The sequence below is a fragment of the Camelina sativa genome, chromosome 10, assembly GCF_030686135.1.
Source record: "Camelina sativa cultivar CO46 ecotype springtype chromosome 10, ASM3068613v1".
NCBI lineage: Eukaryota > Viridiplantae > Streptophyta > Magnoliopsida > Brassicales > Brassicaceae > Camelina > Camelina sativa.
This window is the reverse complement of record NC_141889.1, coordinates 24,776,886-24,790,437: the sequence shown is the minus strand read 5'-3', so window position 1 is coordinate 24,790,437 and position 13,552 is coordinate 24,776,886. Positions and strand designations below refer to the sequence as shown.

Below are 13,552 nucleotides of genomic sequence, written 5' to 3'. Positions count from 1 at the left end.
ACATTGACATCAAGTATCATTTCGTAAGAGAGGCTGAACAAGAAGGAAAGATCAAGCTTGAACATTGTCCAGGAGAATTTCAAGTCGCTGATATCTTAACCAAACCTTTAACACGTTAAGGTTTGAGTCTCTACGAGAAGAGCTAGGGGTGAAGATGAAGCCATGATCAAGGAGGAGTGTTAGAATGTGATCAAGTCTTTATTTTATTATATTAGAAGAGTCTTATATTATATAGTTAAGTAATTGATTTGTGTTATGTATAAACTATTCGTATGACACAGCGAAGAGATACGAATAGAATAGTTAACTGCAAAACAGTTACACATGTATTTGTGTGTGTCTCCACATTGGGTTGTCTTCTAGAGACGTGTCCCTTAGTCAAAGTGTGTCATGTAAACCTATAAATACAGTTTATATATATAATAAAAATGTGTGGTTTTCGTCTACAAGAATCGAGTATAATAATAACGAAGAATACATTGAGTGTACAACAAAAACAGAGAGAGAGACAAAAAACAGAGTCACATCTGTTGTTGTCCGATCCTAAACATTTTGAGAGTTCAAAGTTCTACACGTATTTGAACCGAGTGATGAACAATTGCTATTTTACTATTTGAGGAGGAAGCTGTTGAACAAAAGCTATCCCAATGCAATTGCTGATGTCGATTTCTACAACCACGATCCCTAGGAGGTAATAGGTTCGTCATATTTGCTACCATGATGCGCTAGCTTTTTATTGATATCTGGGATGATGAATTGTTTAGGTTTCTTGCTGAAGAATCATGTAGTCTGATCTTGGAATGATACAATTGTTTTTGGCTATTTTGTGTGACTCTCTGCTTCAATGAGGATGAAACTGCATGTGATTTGTACTGGAATGATTTGGATTGAACTGCGTCTGGTTTTTGTTGATTATCTCAGCCAAATCTAGGCTGAAATCAAACTGTGTGTGGTACTTCTTCTCTCGTAAGAGCACTGCTGATGATGAAACAAAATGGAGCACTCCAAGCGGGATATGGGTTTCAGGAGGTGATAAAAAAGTGATAACCGATAAGAGCAGCACAAGCACTGGACTAAAGACTTCATTCAACTTCTTTCCTAAGAGTGATACAAACGAAGTGAGGCCTAAGTGGAAGATGGAGGAGTTTTGCTTTACAAAGTTTCAAACTAAAAGAACATTGCAGGTTTGCTTCTTGATTTTTCAAAATCCTCTTCATAGGTGGGGATTGTTGTCACTAGTGACTTGTCCCACCTGTTTTCTTTGTTTCTTCTTTCAGGTGGAGCATGATGCGATTGTTTTGTGCAAGGTCTCTGTGAGTCTTGCTATCAAGGTTTGTAATCAAGTCATTGTACGCTGTAAAAAATATCCATTTCTTTATCTCACAATCACTGTTTTTTTTTTAAAAAAAAACCTCATTCAAATGTCTCTCCCTCATTTATTATATTTTGTAGGTTGAAGAGATCATTTCGGAAGAATTAGTGATAGGACCATTGGAATGCGAATGTGTTATGAACCGAGAGGCAAGTGTACCTCCAGCATCATCTTCCTCTGGCTCTGACGATGAGGCCCGATACAGGCTGATTGTGTGATTTTATTGTTTCATCAGTTTCTGCTTTAGGGATTTTTATTGGATTAAAATTCTGTGATTCAATTGATAGTGATTTTTGTTATTTTTTTTTGTTGCTGAAAATACCATTTGTACTTAGGACCGTAAGAACCGTAACTAAACCGAATGGTTTTCATATAGTTTCAATTTCTATAAAACCGAAAATTTTGTTTTGTATCTTTTAGGGGCCTTTAAAGGGGTTTTTATCCGCACAATACAGTATGTCCTCCTAACGAAGAAACAATATTTGATTTGTCAAATTTAACATATTTTATTTCTAGTGACAATGCTTCGTTTTAAAGCTTATTCGTTTTTGCCAATCCAGTCAAGATTTATTTATGAATTTAGCTGTTAGATATTAGTTAGATATGAATTTAGCTGTAAAATCCAACCATGAAGCATTTTATTTTTGACTACTATATGTATGAACTTTTTTTTGTTCTATATACTTGTATACTTGAATTTTCAAAGTATTAACAAATATTTTAAGACGAGGGTTGAAAACTTTAATGTTTCACATATAAAGAGAAGAAATACAAAGCTTAGGTTTAAAGCTATTGACCAAACTTCCAAACCTGTATTACATTGGTTTTAAAAACCCAGGCCTATTTTATTTCTGGACTTCTCTCATCTTGAATTATGTTTTCGTTCATCCTGTTTTAAAGTTTTTACCACGAGATCTCCATTTCTACATTATGTTTTTACATGTCTCAGACTCGGAAACATATATAGCAAACTTAAGCAATGCCTTCGATTTTACCAATGGGTTTTTTCTTTTGTTTATTTTTCTATACCAATGAAAAATTACAGTTGTTTTAATCTTAAAAAGATCTTTAAATTGTATATATGTGGTTAGATTGTTTAAAGATTGTTCTGATAAAACTATATTGTAATTTTTCAAATCTTGATTTTGATAAATATTTACTTACACGTATATATGTGTCTACTTTGGTTGTAGCCTTAAATAAATATACGAAAATTCTTATAAGAGACCGTAATTTTGGACTAAACATATATACAAGTTATATATACTTTTAAGATTGCTGATAGCATATTTCATATCACAAACCCACTTTTAAGAACAAATATTTTATATATTTGGACGTGCATGCTCATCATAAATGGAAAAATCATATATTATAGGTAGATTTTAATTTTTTTTTCTTTACAATATTTTTTACATAATAAGAAAAACATAGCCATAATGTTTAACAATAATGTCATCAGTGAATCACACTATCCAGATTTGAATCTTGCATAATGCATTTGTTGATTTTTCTCAGCTCCATAATGCATAAATAAACATATTGGTAGACATGATAATTATATGGATATTCATTTGTATTTTGACGTTTAAAGCCTAAAGCCTAAAGGGACATGGAATGGAATGAAGTAATTTTGGGGAATTGCGATATCATATTTTACGTAACAGATAGTATATCAGTTCATTTAAAGGCTATAACTAAAATTACAACCTTTTGCGAACACGAACACGAAGTTCACAATAACTTCGAAGTTTGAAAAGTCCTTAAAATTAAGAAAAAATAATAATAATTAATTCTAAGAAACGACGAAACCAAAGATTCATTCATATCTTTCTTGCATAAATCGATCCACTTAGTCTAGAGACATTGGTCTTGTATCTACGCATCACTTTCTGGTCCAATTATCGTTTCCCTATGAACACATTTCTTCTTCTCTAAGAAACTTCTTCCTTCTTCCCAATCTTACTCTCTCTCTCTCTCTCTCTCTCTCTCTCTCTCTCTCTCTCTCTCTCTCTCTCTCTCTCTCTCTCTCTCTCCCCCCCCTCTTTCCTCTATAAATTTCTCTCTTCCTCTTCATTACCTTTTGGTCAATGTATTCTTAATCTCAAAAAGTACTTTTTCTGTGTGTTATGGTTCTAGTTATGGATGACGAAGAGAGTAACAACATAGAAAGATATGACGACGTCGTCTTACCAGGGTTTAGGTTCCATCCCACTGATGAAGAACTCGTAAGTTTCTACTTGAAACGAAAGGTTTTACACAAATCTCTTCCCTTTGAACTCATCAAGAAAGTCGACATTTACAAATACGATCCATGGGATCTCCCAAGTAAGCCACAAAACTCATACCTTTTGGTTTTAGTCTCTGGAAGACAAAAGTTTTGATTTTACATTTTCTTGAATCGATGTTTATTTTTAAAAGAGCTTGCGGCGATGGGGGAGAAAGAGTGGTACTTCTACTGTCCAAGAGACAGGAAATACCGGAACAGCACGAGGCCTAACCGAGTAACTGGAGGTGGATTCTGGAAAGCAACCGGAACAGACCGGCCAATATACTCATTGGACTCGACTCGATGTATCGGTCTGAAGAAGTCGCTAGTGTTCTACCGTGGTCGAGCTGCTAAAGGAGTCAAAACCGATTGGATGATGCACGAATTTCGTCTCCCTTCCGTATCTGACTCTCCTCACTCAACATATCCCAGTTACAATAACAAGAAGCAAAACCTTAACAACACCAGTAAAGAGGTTCCTTCAAGCGTAAGTTATCGGATTTGCCCTAACTTGTGTTACCCTCATTTGGAACCCACCACTCCTAATAAATCAGTTCTTTTGTAGGATGCATGGGCGATATGTAGAATATTCAAGAAGACGAATGCAGTATCATCACAAAGATCAATCCCACAATCTTGGGTTTATCCAACGATTCCTGACACTAACCAATACAACTCACAGTCACAATCACACAACACCACAACTCTCTTAGCTTCATCAGACGTTCTCAGCCACATATCAACAAGACAAAACCGTATCACTTCTCCAGTCAACGAACACACAAGCTTCACAGAATCAGCTGCTGCGTATTTCGCGTCTCAGATGCTCGGAGTCCCGTACAATACAGCCAGAACAGGGGACGCTCTGTTTGTGAGAAACAGTGAAACAGGGGATACTCTGTTTCTAAGCAACAATGAGAATAACTACTTCAGCAACTTGACCGGAGCGTTGACTCATGAGCTTCCGAATGTAAGATCAATGGTGATAGAGGAGGAGACGACGGTCAGTGAGATGTCGGCGACGTCGTACTCCACTAACAGTTAAAGATCATAGGCACTATTAACACTTGAATCAGTGTAGGCCATCGGTAATAGTATGTATTTAATTTTATATCTTTTATTGTTTATAAAAATGTTACTTCGCTTTTGGTTTCTTGAAGACCCAAACGAAAAAAACAAGGGTTTCTTTGAATTTTAGTACGTTTACAAAACATAAGTAGAAAAGTAGTCACATTACTATTCAAAATTAGAAATTAGAAAAATAGACTTTCATTACTGTGCATGTAATAAAAACTGTGTCTAATAGAGAAAAAGGAGAATTGATGTAGTTACTATTATGTCATTATCTCTAATTATCAGATATTGTTCAACTCTCCTTACCTTCCAATTTTTTTTTCCAACTATCTCTCCGATCTATTTCTCCAACTCTCGCCTCTCTCCATCTTTGCAATTTTTTTTTTATTAATTTTGTTTCCTCTTTATTATATACCCCTTCAATCTAAAACTAAAATACTAGTCAATAAAAATTAGTTTTTAAAATTTTGTCAGATATATAAAAATCTATATTTTTTCTTTCTAATTTGATATACATTTTGTTGGATGGTTTTATTTGATAATATTAAATATTTTTTACATATTTTGTATCTGTACACATACACATGATTAAGTGTACAAATGTCTGTATACATTTGAAGTGTACATATGTAATTTATTTAATTCTTAGACTTTCAATATGCTGGATGGTTTAAACCGTACACAAGTATTGTTGGACGGTTTGAATCTGTCCAATATATTTGATGGCTTATACCGTACACAAATATTGCTGGATGGTTTGAATCTATCTAATATGCTGAATGATTTAAACGTATACAAATACTGCTGGATAGAAGATAAAATATATATGAAATCATTAAAACAAAATGCATATCAAATTATAAAGAAAAAATCATAGATTTTTTGTATGTGGAAAAAATTAAGAAACAAAAAATATATTAAGAAATATTTGATTAATTAGGAAAATAGGAATGTGATGAATAAAAAAGAAATAAAAATAAAAATATATATAGAAAGAGAATGATAGAGAGAGAATAGTAAAAGCAGGAACAAAAGGAAGAAGAAAGAAATACACAATTTCTTATTGGCAAATATAAAGTTTTGTTTTTTTAATACCCATGACACTATGTGTAAATATTATATTTGATTGAGGGCAGAAAAGTTATTCTAATATTGTACTACAGTATAAACCGTTTATTGTACTAATTGTGAATAGGAACTGTACTACTTTCCTAATAAAGTTTGAAAAACTGTCTATTTTACCAAATATCTTAAAAACCAAAGACTTCGATTATGCAACTTTCACTTAATTGTTATTGATAGTTGTAATGGCTTTACTATATATATTAATCAAGAGTCAAGATGGCCAAGTTGGTTTTCTAATTTCATTCTTGACTGAGTAGAGTTGACAGTAAATATATTTCATTTCTATATGAAACCCCTCAACGGCTAATTACGCAATCAATTACTAAATCTCATAAATATTACTAAGTGTAAAGGAAGATACATATATAATATCATATCGTCATAACATTTTTACTGAGCTTGTTCTACCTATCGAAGGAAGTGCAGCATACCATAAAAGAATTCTCGACAACTTTACGAATGTGCATATCTTATCTCACCTTCCACTATGGTCAAACGATGTATCATATATTTTTCTGTTGAATAACGTATGTCATGTATTTTTCTAATTGAAAGAAAAGAGAAGAAGAGAGAGACCTTGTGATTTTCCCGCCTAAGACCACCAAGGAAGAAGAAGAGAGAAAGCAAAAGGTCGCAGGGGAGCGTGAGAAAAAAAAACACAAGGAGCTTTTTTAATTAATGGGCCTTTATTGGCCTACATATAACCGTTGAGAAAGAAAAGAAACGCTAATTTTCTCCGCCTCTAAAACGCGTTTGCGGTCTGTTTAAATTGCATCATTTAGGACCGTACGATTTTTGTTCTCCCCTCTCCGCCTTTATTATATTTTTTCCCCAAATATTTCTCTCTCTTTTTTTTTTTTTTTCTTTTTCTCGAAGAAGAAGAAGAAGTCTTCAAATTAATCTTAAGGTTAGTAGTATGTATTCAATTTCTCTGAATCGCGTAATCGTTTTCTAGGATTGATAAGTTTTTTTTGGTAATCGCTCTTATATATTTTGTGTTCATCTTTCTAGGGTTCTTGTTTTTGGTTTGATTTAGGCATGAAACTATTATGATCGGCTGGGCTTCGTCTCCTTCGTGATGATTGGTTTCAAATTAAGGTTAGTAGTATGTATTTCAATTTCTCTGTATCATGAATTCGTTTCTAGGATTGATAAGTTTATTTTGTAATCGCTCTTATCTATGTTGTATTGATCTATCTAGGGTTTGGTTTTTGGTTTGATTCGAGAACGAATTTACAACAATCGGCTGGGCTTGGTCTCCTTCGTGATTGATTTGGTTAGGGTTCTTCCTCCTCTGATCCTCTTTGTGTTCTTTGTTTTTTTTAGGGTTTCTAGATTTACTTTACTCACTAATCGTTCTTACATATATATATAGGTTGTACTGATCTGATCTAGGGTTGTTTTTTTTTCTTCTTACTTTCATGTTTTTTGGGTTTTGTAGGCTTGACGTTTATATATATGGTTATTTGGTGAAGAAGAAACTTCATAATACTGCAAAGTCGTTTATGACTGAAGGGAAGGTTTCACCTGATTCAGTTGGTATAATAATACTACTTTCTTGTTCCACTTTAATCCTTATTTGATTTTGAGTTTTGTTATGTAATTGTTTTCTTGTGTTGTCAATCTAGACTAAGTTATTACCTAACTCTTTGGATTGTTTTTTTTTTATGTAGCAATTGATGCACCTGGAGGGTTTCTCTTTGAGTGGTGGTATGTGTTGTGGGATATCTTCATTGCAAGGACAAATGAGAAACATTCAGAGCCTGCTGCAGCTTATATTGAGGTGCCTTCCTACTAACCATCTGGGGAGATATGCTCTTTTTTTTTTTTTTTTACCCTTTATTAACTGACCAGTGGATTTGAAATTTTAGGCACAACAAGGTAAAGCGAAGGAGCAGCAAATGCAAATTCAGCAACTTCAATTGATGCGACAAGCTCATTTGCAACGTAGAGAACCTAATCACCCTTCTCTTGGGGGTCCAATGAATGCTATTGGTTCTGAAGGGATGATTAGACAGTCAAATGCTAGTGCTTTGGCTGCAAAAAAATGTACGAGGAACGTATGAAGCAACCAAATCCAATGAACTCTGAGACATCCCAACCTCATCTTGATGCAAGGACGGCCCTTCTTAAATCAGCAACAAATCATCATGGGTAAATTGGCTCAGTTTTTTTTTTTCTGCTGTCGTTTTTCCTGTCCTCACACCGTTGACCCCTTCTCATTCTGTCAAAACAGTCAGATGGTCCAAGGTAACCATCAAGGAGGTGTTTCGGCAGCGCTGCAGCAAATTCAGTCGCGAACTCAGCAACCCACTGTAACTACTACTTGAGCACCTTACTTTATGACTGTTCAAATCTTCTAGCAGACAAGTCTCCAATCAAATATTTCGGGTGTGCATCTGAATCTCTTGTACGTGCAGGGAATCAGAAGTGAAGTCAATCTGGGTACATCTCGGAGACAACTGCCAGTGGATCCTTCTACAGTTTATGACCAGGGAATTCTGCAATCAAAGCCAGGTAAAATTTATCCAGTGTAATGCATACTGGAGTATATGCTCAGCTAAAAGATAATTTTGGTCAATACTGGTAGCATGCCTTCAATTTGACTGTGGCCTCCAAAATTAACGTATCCCTTACCTTTTATCTGAAAAGTTATGATAAATTACATAGGGTGTGATATGCTAATGGCCTCATGAGAACCTTTTGCTTACAATTTGTTAGATCAATTCTTATGGTGTTGTGTTTTTCCCTTGTGAAGGATTAAACCCTGGAGTGAGTGGTCTACCTTTGAAGGGATGGCCATTAACTGTAAGTCACTGTGTTTCTTCTCAGAATTTATTTGTTTGTCATTATAAGCTCAGTTTTTTGCTAAGTTTCTTGACAAATGTTACAGGGCATCGAGCAAATTCGACCAGGTTTAGGTGGGCCTCAGGTTCAGAAATCTTTTCTACAAAATCAAAGTCAATTTCAGCTCTCGCCGCAGCAGCAACAACAACAGATTTCCGCTTCGTCGAGGTATTACTCTGTCTCTCTCGTTTTGTTTTTGTTTGAGGATTGAAATCGAACCAGTACAACTGATTGAGTTCATGATTTGATCATATTTATTTTTCCTGTATTTAAGCAGATGGCTTTTGTAATAGTTCCTATATATGTTGTATTGATCTATCTAGGGTTTGCGTTTCTAGTTTGATTCGAGAACGAAAATACTACAATCGGCTAGGCTTGGTCTCCCTCGTGATTGATTTGGTTAGGGTTTTTCCTCCTCTGTTCCTCTTCGTGTTTTTTTTTCGGCTTTTTAGGGTTTCCAGTTTTTTTTTTTTTTTTTTTTTTTTTTTTTTTTTTTTTTGTGGGGGGGGGGGGGTTTCCAGTTTTACTTACTAATCGTTCTTCTATATGTTGTACTGATCTGACCTAGGGTTTTTTGGATTGATTCGGGCAAGAAGCTACTTCAATCGGTTTTGTTTCTTCCTCCTCGCAATTCGTAAGTTTCTTACCCTGAACCATTTTCGTGATTTTGTTTAGGGTTTCGAGATTTTACTAATCCTTTGATGTATTTGACTTTTTTTTTAGGGATTTCGAATCTAAACCATTGAGGCTTGTCTCCGCTTCTTCGAGGTATTACTCTGTCTCTCGTTTTGTTTTTGTGTTTTTTTGTTTTAAGCAATTGGCTTTTGTATTATTGTGGTTTTGGAATCAAGATTTTAATTTTGGTTTTTGTTTTCTTGATCCAACTACAAAGAAAGAACCTCTCTTTAACAACGAATTCAAAGCCTTCATTTGGTTCTGGCTTCTTGTTTTGCGGATTCTTATGTAGGGGATTTTAGTTTTTGATGTTTTTGTTTTGGTTTTGTGTTTTCAAAACCCAAAAAAGATCATGGGCAGACACTAATCTAATAGTGTTCTGTCAGATTCTATTTTGGGGACATTGTCCCGAGCAAAATTGTGAACTGTTGGGAATGGTAGTGCATGCATGTTGGGAATTGGAAAAGAGGTTGCGATTTGTTGGATGGGAATGACCCCTACGGCTTAACAAGTCTTAAGACAAAAGACATAAAAGAACCATCGGCTTTGAAAAATCATACCAACGGCTTAATGAGATATAAGACAAGGACAAAGAGTCAAAAAGACTTTGGATGGGAAATGATTGAAAAGTCTTAAGACAAAGACTAGACAGAGAAAACTTAAGAGTTGTACCATCGGCTTTGAATCAGACCAACGGCTTAATGAGATATAAGACAAGGACAAAGAGTCAAAAAGAGGGAATGATTAAAAAGTCTTAAGACAAAGACTAAACAGAAAACTAAAGAGTGTGTACCATCGACTTTGAATCAGACCAACGGCTTAATGAGATATATGACAAAAGATAAAGAGTCAAAGGGGAATGATTTAAAAGTCTTAAGACAAAGACTAGACAGAGAAAACTAAAGAGTTCACAATTTTGTGTACCATCGGCTTTGAAAAATCAGACCAACGGCTTAATGAGACATAAGACAAGGATGAAGAGTTAGAAAGAGGGAATGATTAAAATGTCTTAAGACAAAGACTAGACAGAAAACTAAAGAGTGTGTACCATCGGCTTTGAATCAGACCAACGACTTAATGAAATATATGACAAAGGATAAAGAGTCAAAAGGGAATGATTAAAAAGTCTTAAGACAAAGACTAGATATAAAACTAAAGAGGTCGTAAGACAAGATTGTGACTTGTTGGAGGGTAAAAACGACCAGCAGAGAAAAGAAGGCTTAACCGCTTAAGTGAAGAAGAGGTATAAGTATATGGCATTCACTTAATAAGAAAGACTAACGAATTCTGATTTGCGCAGGTATGTGCTTCTGGAGATGTTCAGATTTTAAGATGGGTAGATTCAAGTGTAGCAGACTTCTTTGACAGGTATATGCTTTCTGACCTTTTTGTTTTTATGTGCTTTGCAAACTTGTATATGAAAATCACAAGTGAGAGATTGAAGTATAAACTAATTGATTTCCTCAGGTTTATATTCTCATTGATGCCAAGGATAATTTCTGAGCGTAACAGGGTTTATGATCAGGTATATGCTTATCTCGACTTCTCCGTGATAAATTGATTTCATAGAACTTAAAATTACAGATCTAAGCACCATATATAACTAAAATGTTTTATTATGTTAGCTGTCTAAGTATCATTACTATCTTTGATCTATTCGTCAAATTCTAGAAACTTATTGCTAAAATATCATTGATAAAGAATGTTGATTTTGTTGGGTGTTTGAATATTACATTGTGTGTTTTAATTGTTAATTCTCTGTTTCAATGCTTGTGTGTTATTATAAGATATCTTATTCTATATAATGGATGCATCTTAGAGTCTCTGGAAGATATTTATTTTGACAATATATGTGGCTTATTTAGATCATGATTGTAGTTTCCTTGTATCTTGTTTTGAGTTTATGTGAGTTATGTCAATTATGATTGTAGTTTTCTTGGTATCATGAATTGTTTTGAGTTTATGTTTAAAACCTTTACATGTGAATGTCATCCTAGAATTCTGCATTACAATTTTGTGTTTAAAGTACTATCTCTGTTATGGTCTTTGTGTGTATGATAGTTTCTTTCAGTTTATGAAATATAGATGCATCTTGGAGTCTTTTGTAGATAACGTATATTGAATCTATGTGATTTTCCTGCACATTATTTATGGTAATATTATTCTTGAATCTCGAGTGTATTTGTTTGGCGTTATGCTCGAAACTCATGGTGATTGATTGTTCTAAAGCTTGCGAAACGAAAATTTTGCATTATCAACTAATGCTTATTGTGCTAGATATTATAAATTATACCCCCTGACTTGAGTCTCTTGTTTTATGTATGAAATAGATACATGTATGAGTTTCATGTACGTCTTTGTTTTAAGCGTAGTTGAAATTCTTGCAGATTATGTTAGTATTTTTCTTGAAACATAAATAGATTTGTTTTGTGTTATGCTCTCAATCTTTGGTGATCGATTCAAACATGTAAAGTGGCATTCCCAAATTTTGCATCATACACTGATCACTGATGATTAGTGTGTTAGACTTTATCACTTGTACTTGTTGGCTTGTTCTTTTTTTTTTTTTAATATAACGATCTGAAGTATTTTATATGATTGTCCTACTGCCTATCTATTGGTCTCTTAGAGTCGGTGAAACTTGATTCTCGTTTGAATCATTGGTGTGTATGTTCAGTTAGAATATGCAAATGATATTTTTTTGATCTTTTGATCTTTACCAAATGCCTTTTTTTTTAATCACACTTCTATGACTGATGTCAAAGTTCAGTTGTAAACCTTTCAATATATGATATGTTCCATTATTTTATTTAATCTTTCACCTTTATTGTTGTCTGTTTGGTTGAAATGGCAATTTGAATTTGAATTTGAATTATGTTTTATCTGCATTTTGTAGCTTTGTGGTATACTGTATGTATGGTCATGACTCCTGATCATGAACACAGTTCTTGCATTTTGGTTGGTAGACTGAGCTCTTGCGTCATTACCATTCTCTGCATCGTTTACTATCTATAGTGGTGTCGGATTTGTGGAAAGAGTGATTTCATTATTGGTCTGATAGTTTTTTTTTCTTTTTTCTTATCAGTATTCTATGGATGCTGAAGTTTTATTTCAGCTTCTTCTTATCCTTTTGCTTTTTGTTTTCTATAGTATTGTATCATTTTGTTGTTTGTTTTAATTGTTAGCCGCATACTATGGTCTATGGGTTCGGCCTCCCACGGTAGTACCTCCGAATATGCTAGTTAGATGACTCTAAAGAGTGTATAGTCCGGTACTGCGGGAGTAGTGTCACTCCATGTTAGGAATGTCTTGCTCATATGTTTGAGGTTAGATATTTACCCTATAATGGATTTCTCAAGTTTATGTTTGGAATGTGTTGTACCCTATAATGTTTTTCTCAAGTTGGGTTAACTCTCGATCTGATCTAGTACATAGTTTGTGGAACAAAACACAAAATCAAAAACAAAAAAGATCTCAGGATAACTAAAATATAATTGGTTTGAACCAAACTTAACACAATTCTTTGATTAGGTCCATAGATCCCTCCAACGTTACAAATTCTCTGATTTGTCCTCTCCAAAAACACAAATACTTGAAAACAGTAGCAAAAAAGTTTCATATAACTCATACTTAATAACATCCAATAGACTTGATCATCATCACATTAAACTTAAGAGTGCAGAAAAGTTTTATAATTAAAACATATTCTTAACAACCACAACTTCCATTAGACTCTTAATCTTCAGCGTTAGATGATAAACTTAGAAATAGAAACATCATTAGATGCTTAAACTCTATGATGACTTTTTTTTTTTTGAGAATTTAATGTTACATTATATTCAAAAGAAAAATACAGTGATCCAACTAGTGCAGCGTTTTCTGAGAGTTTATTGAAACTAAAAATTTGAAACAAAGCATATGAAAATACTAAACATGAGAACGTAGCCACACTTGAAAAGCCTCATCCTACCAGCAGTCTCCCAAACGACCAATCGCCAGAAGCTGATCCCAAACTTTCCTATCAATCCATCCGACCAAATATGCAGCAGAATGAGGTGAATCACCATGTCGTCTGCCATTACGTTCACGCTAAATAGTAAACACCACCACTTAAAAGACATACATGAGGAGAAAACCCTCAACTCGGGGAAGTTGAGGAAGAGATAGATGATCAATTAAATTTAACCAAT

The 13,552-nt window shown here is 34.1% G+C and overlaps 2 protein-coding genes and 1 long non-coding RNA gene across 5 annotated transcripts; all 3 read left to right on the top strand.

Annotated features, from left to right (window-relative positions):
- The first annotated feature begins 430 nt into the window (after nucleotides 1–430).
- Nucleotides 431–1,782, top strand: LOC147937308 (uncharacterized). Of its 2 annotated transcripts, none has more exons than XR_015568057.1 (4): nucleotides 431–691; nucleotides 765–1,184; nucleotides 1,278–1,331; nucleotides 1,453–1,782. It is a non-coding gene; the product is annotated as an uncharacterized LOC147937308 (long non-coding RNA). The 2 variants fall into 2 exon arrangements; XR_015568058.1 differs by having other exon boundaries at nucleotides 431–698; nucleotides 922–1,184.
- A 1,524-nt stretch (nucleotides 1,783–3,306) lies between these two features.
- On the top strand, nucleotides 3,307–4,793 carry LOC104719596 (putative NAC domain-containing protein 94). The gene is made up of 3 exons (XM_010437541.3): nucleotides 3,307–3,700; nucleotides 3,794–4,128; nucleotides 4,207–4,793. The coding sequence occupies exons 1-3, from the start codon at nucleotides 3,502–3,504 to the stop codon at nucleotides 4,684–4,686; spliced, it is 1,014 nt and encodes a 337-aa protein (XP_010435843.2). The 5' UTR covers nucleotides 3,307–3,501; the 3' UTR covers nucleotides 4,687–4,793.
- A 1,858-nt stretch (nucleotides 4,794–6,651) lies between these two features.
- Nucleotides 6,652–12,777, top strand: LOC104719597 (transcriptional corepressor LEUNIG_HOMOLOG-like). 2 transcript variants are annotated; one of them, XM_087469185.1, is made up of 15 exons: nucleotides 6,652–6,747; nucleotides 6,877–6,938; nucleotides 7,042–7,116; nucleotides 7,282–7,379; nucleotides 7,514–7,623; nucleotides 7,712–7,994; nucleotides 8,077–8,155; nucleotides 8,261–8,357; nucleotides 8,599–8,648; nucleotides 8,734–8,855; nucleotides 9,026–9,086; nucleotides 9,256–9,321; nucleotides 9,411–9,455; nucleotides 10,663–10,730; nucleotides 10,830–10,887. In XM_087469185.1, exons 6-12 carry the CDS (start codon nucleotides 7,888–7,890, stop codon nucleotides 9,268–9,270), a joined length of 531 nt encoding a protein of 176 aa, XP_087325311.1. In that variant the 5' UTR covers nucleotides 6,652–6,747; nucleotides 6,877–6,938; nucleotides 7,042–7,116; nucleotides 7,282–7,379; nucleotides 7,514–7,623; nucleotides 7,712–7,887; the 3' UTR covers nucleotides 9,271–9,321; nucleotides 9,411–9,455; nucleotides 10,663–10,730; nucleotides 10,830–10,887. The 2 variants fall into 2 exon arrangements, with proteins under 2 accessions (XP_087325311.1, XP_087325310.1); XM_087469184.1 differs by lacking the exons at nucleotides 6,652–6,747; nucleotides 9,026–9,086 and adding an exon at nucleotides 12,259–12,777 and having other exon boundaries at nucleotides 6,761–6,938.
- Nucleotides 12,778–13,552: the final 775 nt, after the last annotated feature.

Coding starts and splice junctions, on each gene's coding strand:
- LOC104719596 (XM_010437541.3), top strand. CDS start 3,502: ATGGTTCTAGTTATGGATGACGAAGAGAGTAACAACATAGAAAGATAT. Junction 3,701..3,793: donor CGATCCATGGGATCTCCCAA/GTAAGCCACAAA, acceptor TATTTTTAAAAG/AGCTTGCGGCGATGGGGGAG. Junction 4,129..4,206: donor GTAAAGAGGTTCCTTCAAGC/GTAAGTTATCGG, acceptor GTTCTTTTGTAG/GATGCATGGGCGATATGTAG.
- LOC104719597 (XM_087469184.1), top strand. CDS start 7,888: ATGTACGAGGAACGTATGAAGCAACCAAATCCAATGAACTCTGAGACA. Junction 7,995..8,076: donor TCAGCAACAAATCATCATGG/GTAAATTGGCTC, acceptor CTGTCAAAACAG/TCAGATGGTCCAAGGTAACC. Junction 9,322..9,410: donor TTTCTTCCTCCTCGCAATTC/GTAAGTTTCTTA, acceptor CTTTTTTTTTAG/GGATTTCGAATCTAAACCAT.